Genomic DNA, 8,546 nt, shown 5'->3' with positions numbered 1-8,546 from the left:
CAGACACTCCTCCCCTTATCGGCATGAACCCCGCCTTCTCCTGGTCGCTCCCACCATCATTTACATTTTTAGTTTCACACACAAGACACAACCACAACAAACTAACAACCTCTCCCTCCATAAACACCCTCTTTCTCTCTCGCGTTCCCTTCCCTTTCATGTGTCACACACACTGCACGCCAATCTTCCCCGCAAAATAAATAAGCTCCAACAGAACAGAATTCTCAAAGGAATAACGAAAGGGAAAATAACACATGACGACGCCGTTTTCGGCGGGGCTGAAGCACTTGGATGGAGGCGGAGGACTGGCGGTGCTCTCCAATTCCATCGACAAGGTTGATTCGTCCTCCACTTCCTCCTCGACGGCGCTCAGTGGCAGCGTCAAGTGCTCTAAGCTGGTAGACTCGCCCATTTTGATTTTCTTGTTCTTCCACAAGGCGATTCGGAACGAGCTAGACGCGCTGCACCGTCTCGCCATGGCATTCGCCACCGGCAACTCCTCCGATATCCAGCCTCTCTCCCAGCGCTACCATTTCCTCAGCTCCATGTACAGGCACCACTCCAATGCCGAAGACGAGGTGCAAATCTTGCCTCCGCTTTGTTTTTTTTTGGAGTTTTTTCGTTTTTGGACTGTGTCTTTGAATTTCCCTTGCAGATAGAAATGGTGTAGAAAATTAAGTTTTATAGCTGATTACATTTTTCGATACAGAATCCAAATGGTGCTCTTGTTTGTGTGTTCTCTGTCTCTCTGCCATTTCCTCTTCATATATTTAGGTCAAACTTTGGTCTAGCTCAACGAAAGCTCATTTCTACTGGTATGATAACTAGCTTCAATATTTATGATAACAGGAGGAGCGCCTTTCTAGTTTTTCATGTCCGAAATCGCTTGATTTGTTGCCGTGTTTCTCCTTAATCTTCTATTATTGCTCTTGGAAAGACTTAGTAGGAGGAAAAAGAAACCGGTGTTGTTTAGCAATTTCTTAATCTTCTGTTATTGCTTTACTTGACACCTTCATACTTTTGGCAAAGATTATTCTGTTAATTTGTCTGCATCAATCCTGTTCGGCTATGGTTAAAGCTTTTGAACATTCTGAGTGAAATATATTATTCTGGAATATAGGTGATTTTTCCAGCCCTTGATATACGTGTGAAGAATGTTGCAAAGACATATTCTCTTGAACACAAAGGTGAAAACAATCTTTTTGATCATCTATTTGAGCTGCTAAATTCTTCCACCCACAACGATGAAAGTTTTGCTAGAGAGTTAGCATCCTGCACAGGAGCTTTGCAGACGTCAGTTAGTCAACACATGGCAAAGGAAGAGGAGCAGGTATAAGTTTGTTTACTAGTCCTTACCTTGAATTTCCAATTGGACCTTATAAGATAAATCCAGATTAAGGCAATAGCAAAATGGACTTACTTTTTGACATTCTTCATCCTAAAGGTACTAATGTTACTTCTTGATTAAACAAGACATTCATTAAAATGATGAGAAAATGACAGGCTACAAAGAGATTAGAGAATAAGGGATACTCCTTATTCTAAAAGGAATTTAAATACTATTCTTAAATCTTGGAATGTGGGAGGATGCCAAATTGGCCAATGTGGTGCAACTTAGAGCCAAATTAATCTTATGATGAGAGGTTTAATAAATTCTAGGACACTAAAGCCATATATGTGTTTTTATTTTTGGTTTTAAAAATTATTTACTTCACTTGTCCAGTAGAAATGACCCAATACAGGAAATTTTTTGTGCCCATCCCTTGTTTGGACTCGCGTTGGTTCTGGGCATAGCGTGGGGTTTAGGGCTTGTTGTATTAAATAGCTGGCCAAATGGGATGATAGTACCCTTAAGTTTGGGGCTCAGAGTGATATGGTGCCATCGACTAACATCAACACATTCAAATTATTGAACCTTTAATGTGATATTAGTAAATATGACTAAAGCCAAATTTACTTATTAACTTTGTACATTACTTGTATCCAAAAATCTTTAAGCTGTTAACATTTGGTCTGGTAAGAAGTATTTTCTATAAAACTTACAGCTAAAGTTGATTTCAGGAAGAAATTGAATTAAGAATTCACGTATATTCCAATGCAAGGGGAATTTGTAAAACTGAGTAAGTAGAAATCCTTTTGGATGTGTCTGAATTTAATTTTCCCCCTTTTCTTGGGTGATATCAGGTATTTCCTTTGCTTATTGAGAAGTTCTCTCTCGAGGAGCAGGCATCTTTAGTTTGGCAGTTTCTTTGCAGTATTCCCGTGAACATGATGACAGAATTTCTTCCATGGCTTTCAAGATCCATATCACCTGATGAACGACTGGATTTGCAGAATTGCTTAATCAAGATAGTGCCAGAGGAAAAGCTTCTTCAAAAGGTGTGGTTTTAAATTTTAAATTTTGTATAATGCATTGCTGATTCCTTTTCTTGTTAATGTTGCTTTATGGGTTGAAGCTGATATGTGATTATAATATATACAATTCTTGCTTATTGAAGGTTATTTTCAAGTGGATGGAAGGGAGAAGCAGTGTTAACACAGTTGACAGTTGTGTAAAACATTCTCAAGTTCAATCTAGTAGTAGCCCATCAACTGGAAAACGGAAATATTCTGGATCTACCCTGGATGACTCTGATGCCATTGGAACACATCCTATAGATGAAATATTGCTCTGGCATAATGCAATTAGAAAAGAGCTAAGTGAGATAGCAGTGGAGACCAGAAAGATACAATGTTCAGGGGATTTTACAAATCTATCCTCTTTTAATCAAAGATTGCAGTTCATTGCCGAAGTTTGTATATTTCATAGGTATCACTTTAGTGTAGCTTACCCAATTATATTTCTTTTAAAAATTTCCATACTTGATTCATGGTACTGTATGTATTTTTTCTGCAAACTTATAGTATTGTAAATCTGATGTTATATGAATAGTAAAGACAACCTTCCATGTCTGAGATATTGATTATTTATTACTGGGAATGCAGTATTGCTGAGGACAAAGTTATTTTTCCAGCAGTAGATGGAGAATTGTCATTTTTTCAGGAGCATGCTGAAGAAGAAAGCCAGTTTAATGACTTCCGGTGTTTGATTGAAGGTATTCAAAGTGAAGGAGCAACATCTAATTCAGAAGTTGAATTCTTTTCAAAGTTATGCTCACATGCTGATCATATAATGGAAACCATAGAGAGACATTTCCATAATGAAGAAGTTCAGGTGAGTCATAAATGTTTATGTGATAATGTTTGGAGGTGTTTGTTGGAAATTTGGAATTAGTTAGCAAATTTGATTTTATTCGGCAACATAAAGATTGATATATTTGGTTTGTGGGATATGTATCATATGTTCAAAGTTGATAAATATGGCCAATTCTCGTATCTATCAGTTAATTAACCGAATTTTATCATAAGTGTGACACTGAGTTTTTGTTTCATAGTGCATAATTAAATTTTATTCTGTGATTTTGACAAGATAGTTGCAACACAAGTTACTTTTCAAGGAACATTAAATGCGCTTAATTGATCTATTCTGTAGGTCCTTCCACTTGCAAGAAAGCACTTTAGCTTTAAAAGGCAATGCGAACTTCTGTATCAAAGCTTGTGCATGATGCCTCTGAAATTGATTGAGCGCGTCCTTCCATGGTTGGTAGGATCATTAACTGCAGAAGAAACAAAGATGTTTCTGAGAAACATGCAGTTGGCAGGTTATATGTCTATTTTAATATATTTGCCTGCTTAAAGAAATGAAATTTCACAATTTCATCCGATAATTTTTCATCCAAAAACAAATTTCTATATCTGACAATATCCCTATCTGTTTCAGCTCCAGAAATGGATTCTGCTATAGTTACACTCTTCTCTGGGTGGGCTTGCAAGGCTCGTATTGAAGGTCTATGTTTGTCTTCTGGTGCGTCAGGTTGCTGTCCTGTTCAAAGACTTTCTGATATTGAAGAAAACATTGCTTGGCCATCCTGCGCTTGTGCTTCCGCATCATCTGTAAGAGATTGTTTAGTATTAGACAAATCAGATGGGAACAGAAAGTCATTCAAGCGAAACTTATTAGAAACCCACAACAATGGAGATATCACTGAAAATCCAGAGACTGAAAATGTCCAAAAACAATGTTTTGCTACTCGGTCTTGTTGTGTGCCAGGTTTAGGAGTAAACAGTAACAATTTGGGGCTGAGTTCTATTTCTACAGCCAAGTCCTTGCGGTCCTTGTCTTTCAACTCTTCTGCCCCATCTCTTAATTCCAGTCTTTTTGTATGGGAAACAGAAAGCAGCTCATCTGATGTTGGATCTGCACAAAGACCAATTGATACCATATTTAGTTTCCACAAAGCTATACGAAAAGACTTGGAGTATCTAGATGTTGAATCTGGAAAGCTGAGTAATGGTGATGAGATAGTTCTTCGGCAATTTAGTGGAAGATTTCGTCTTTTATGGGGCTTATATAGAGCTCATAGTAATGCAGAAGATGATATAGTATTTCCAGCATTGGAGTCAAAAGAGGCACTTCATAATGTGAGTCATTCATACATGCTGGACCATAAGCAGGAAGAACAATTATTTGAGGATATTTCCTGCGTTCTTTCTGAGCTTTCTATGCTTCACGAAGCCTTGCAGATGAACCATATGCCAGAGAACTTAAGTGAAAGTAATTTTAGAACATCTGATTCCAAGGGTAGTGAGAATATTAAAAAGTATAATGAACTCGCGACTAAGCTTCAAGGAATGTGCAAATCCATAAGGGTTACTCTGGATCATCATCTTTTCAGGGAGGAGTGTGAACTGTGGCCATTATTTGGGAAACATTTCACTGTAGAAGAACAGGACAAGATAGTGGGACGGATAATTGGAACAACTGGAGCTGAAGTTCTCCAATCAATGTTGCCATGGGTAACTTCCGCGCTTACTCATGATGAACAGAACAAAATGATGGACACATGGAAGCAGGCAACTAAAAACACTATGTTCAATGAATGGCTCACTGAATGCTGGAAAGATAGTCCAGCACCTATAACACAGATAGAATCATCAGATCATAACACTTCTCGAAGAGGTTTATATTTAGCTTTAGTTTCTTCCATGTTTTATGGAAATTGTATGATAGATATTAATATTATAGATTGGTATCGTTCATTCTTAGGTGCTGAATATCAAGAAAGCTTGGACCATAATGATCAAATGTTCAAGCCTGGTTGGAAAGACATATTCCGGATGAACCAGAATGAACTTGAGTCAGAGATCCGAAAGGTTTATCGTGATTCAACTCTTGATCCAAGGAGAAAGGCATACCTTGTGCAGAATCTGATGACAAGGTCTGTATAAATGAGCATAATTCTCTGGTTTTATTTAAACCTAGCTTTATTTATAGCACCTTGCATTTTCCTCATGAACATACACTCACTGATTAGCTATTTGTGTACTGTAGTCGTTGGATAGCTGCTCAGCAGAAATCACTGAAAGCCATAACTGAAGTAGCATCTAATGGTGAACAAATAGAAGGGCAGTCACCATCATTTCGGAACCCTGATAAACATGTGTATGGGTGTGAGCACTATAAGAGAAATTGTAAGCTACGAGCTGCATGTTGTGGCAAGTTAGTTACTTGCAGATTTTGTCATGACAATGTGAGCGATCACTCAATGGATAGGTAATTTTCTGATAGGATTTTTTTTACTTTATGGTAGACTGGTAGTACATACATCTAACCATCTGCTTGATTATTGCAGAAAAGCAACATCAGAAATGATGTGTATGCGCTGCCTGAATATACAGCCGATAGGGCCTAAATGCATGACACCTTCATGTAACGAACTTTCAATGGCAAAATACTATTGCAACATATGCAAATTTTTTGATGATGAAAGGTAATTTTTTGTTCTTACTTTAAATCCAAAATCTTTAGAATTAAAATTTCTATTTTGTTTCCCATATGTGCGGAATCAGAATAAATGCCATGGGCCAATTTGTTGCTTGGAGTTTACAATTTATTAGTGTTTTAGTGGCAAAAGTTACAGGATAAGCAATTTGACTTGTGGAGGTTTCAGAGAACAGATTTCCCGAGACAAAATCACCTCTTCTCCTGAAAAGGGAGGGATAATCCGAGGATATATCAATATTTCGAAAAACATAAATTTAATTATTTCGGTACTATCACAAAGAAATGAACATATTTATACTTATTTACCTAAAGTTGTTATTTATTTATTGGATCATTCATTTTCAGGAATGTATATCATTGCCCATTTTGCAACATATGCCGTGTCGGACGAGGGCTTGGGATTGATTATTTCCATTGCATGAAATGCAATTGCTGCTTGGGCATAAGATCACAATCACATAAGTGCCTGGAAAAAGGCTTAGAAATGAATTGCCCAATTTGTTGTGATGATTTATTCACGTCAAGTGCTCCAGTTAGAGCTCTGCCTTGTGGCCATTATATGCATTCTGCTTGCTTTCAGGTCTGTTTAACATGCCTATTATAGAGTCTTTAGTTCCCTCCCTAAACAAAAGGGGGGAAATTATATAAAATATCTCAAAGATTTGTGGATTCAATCTTATACTTCGTTATAATATGTTAGGCATACACTTGTAGTCACTACACATGTCCTATCTGCAGCAAGTCATTGGGAGATATGGCGGTAAGAAGATTTTCTTCAATTTAATATATCTTTTGCATTCATCGAAGTTTTCTGCATAATTTAGTTAAATTAAACTCTCATTTTTGCTAAGCTTGAACAATGTAAATCCTGGAAGGTATCACCAAGTTATAACAAATCTATGCTAATATTATTTCCTTTTCTAAATTAACAAATCCAAATTTTGATTACCATATCAACCATTTGTGGGGGTCTCAGTTGTACTCGTTGAAGGGTATTGGGTTTGGAACTATTAAGGATAAGCCATGCTTAGCTGTTTCTCCGTCTACCCAGGTTTATTTTGGCATGCTTGACGCATTATTGGCTACTGAGGAGCTTCCTGAAGAGTATAAGGACCGGTGTCAGGTGAACACTTTTTTCTTGTTACTCTTCACTTCATTCCTCTCCAAAGTTAATGTGGATTCTACGGAAGAAAGCAGTGTGGTATTGAAGTTCACCAGCAAATAATTTTTAAGTATATTGTAAGTTAACTAAGTTTTGTAATGGCAATGCAGGACATACTCTGCCATGACTGTGACAAAAAGGGCACTTCACGCTTCCATTGGTTATACCACAAATGTGGATTTTGTGGCTCTTACAATACCCGGGTTATTAAGGGTGAGGAATCAAATTCCAGCTGCTCTTACTCTTAGTGTGCTGATTTTGACGGCGAGTTTGTAAATATTTGTATAGCCAAACCAAATTTTCCCTAAAACCAGGAACCAACCTGGTTATCGTTTGGTCTTATACATAATCTGAGTCACTTCCCTGCAGACATTTTAGATTTTACTCTTGCCTTTTATGAGCTGTCGTAAGCTAGAGTCTATAGAGTAGAGATAGAAGCACCTAATTAGTTAATCATGTAGCGCTGTGTACAGATCATGTTCATTCTGCAATGTAAATTCTTGCATTCCATCCATCCTCGTTTCTCTTTATCATTAACGGCGCTCTAATCACGCTAAGGAATTCTTATCCAACTTCCTTGACTAGTAGGCGCGCATTGTGATATTAAAAATATTTCTTCAAAATTTGATCTAACCCATCCTGTTTGTCTCTCTTTCTACTGAGAGTTGAAGTGTGCAAAAATAGGTGGTGGCACCATGGGTGGTCCACTCAATCGTTGAGTTGGTGGCTCAGAAGTCAGAACTGTTGTTGCTACGAAATTTCCACATAATCCCAAGAACATTAGGGCCTCCATTTTGAGGATTTTTTTTTTCCAGAGGTGTTTGTATTCATAAAACGAGTTTAAAGCGAGCCATGGCAACGGCAAAGTGTCTGGTCTCGTGTGTTTCACTTCCAACTCGGTGTGAGCACGAGCCATCGCTTCAGCATCTTAATCTTATTAGCTTCCGATCAACCTGGCTCCTAAATGATTCTTCATTTAGCAGATATTCGTGTCATTGCCTCTTAAATAAATACTCTCAAGTTCATCACAATTGACTAATTGAAAAATAAAAACTACATTGCGGCATTCACCTGCACACCCACGTATTTGCAATGCTTACATGTCCTACTATGCGTCACCACATTTTTTAAATCAATTTCAATATATAAATTCAAATGGCATGTCTATTTTTGGTGCTGAAATAAAAATAAAGAAAAGGAGAAACGAATAGCCTAAGCTAAATCACGTTGCAATAGGTGCAACTAAGTCTCAGGAAGTTGAAGTCAAGTCCTCTGATCACAATTACTTTGAGGTCCAAATTTAGCCATAGTGTCTACAATTTTGTTGGGATCACGGTGAATAATAGAGAAGCCAAGAGAGAGTCAGTTGCAATTCTTCAGGTCAAACACCTTGTCAAGAAGAGCATGCTCTTCATGTTGTGCCGGAATATTTCAGCAAGTCACCAAAGAAAAAACTTCAGCCGAGTTTGTTTCACACACAATGGAATTAGCACCATGTTC

At 37.6% G+C, this 8,546-nt stretch overlaps 1 protein-coding gene across 2 annotated transcripts; it reads left to right on the top strand.

The window, feature by feature from the left end:
- Positions 1 to 7,560, top strand: LOC107630339 (zinc finger protein BRUTUS). Of its 2 annotated transcripts, none has more exons than XM_016333441.3 (14): positions 1 to 578; positions 1,121 to 1,330; positions 2,185 to 2,379; positions 2,499 to 2,809; positions 2,986 to 3,214; positions 3,533 to 3,701; positions 3,821 to 5,059; positions 5,147 to 5,318; positions 5,432 to 5,653; positions 5,733 to 5,870; positions 6,230 to 6,464; positions 6,585 to 6,644; positions 6,936 to 7,007; positions 7,157 to 7,560. In XM_016333441.3, exons 1-14 carry the CDS (start codon positions 255 to 257, stop codon positions 7,292 to 7,294), a joined length of 3,714 nt encoding a protein of 1,237 aa, XP_016188927.1. In that variant the 5' UTR covers positions 1 to 254; the 3' UTR covers positions 7,295 to 7,560. The 2 variants fall into 2 exon arrangements, with proteins under 2 accessions (XP_016188927.1, XP_088364444.1); XM_088508318.1 differs by having other exon boundaries at positions 24 to 600; positions 856 to 1,330.
- Positions 7,561 to 8,546: the final 986 nt, after the last annotated feature.

The sequence above is a fragment of the Arachis ipaensis genome, chromosome B3, assembly GCF_059453495.1.
Source record: "Arachis ipaensis isolate K30076 ecotype BB chromosome B3, ASM5945349v1, whole genome shotgun sequence".
NCBI classification, from domain to species: domain Eukaryota; kingdom Viridiplantae; phylum Streptophyta; class Magnoliopsida; order Fabales; family Fabaceae; genus Arachis; species Arachis ipaensis.
The sequence above is the reverse complement of the archived record's forward strand: the minus strand, read 5'-3'. Positions and strand labels throughout refer to the sequence as shown.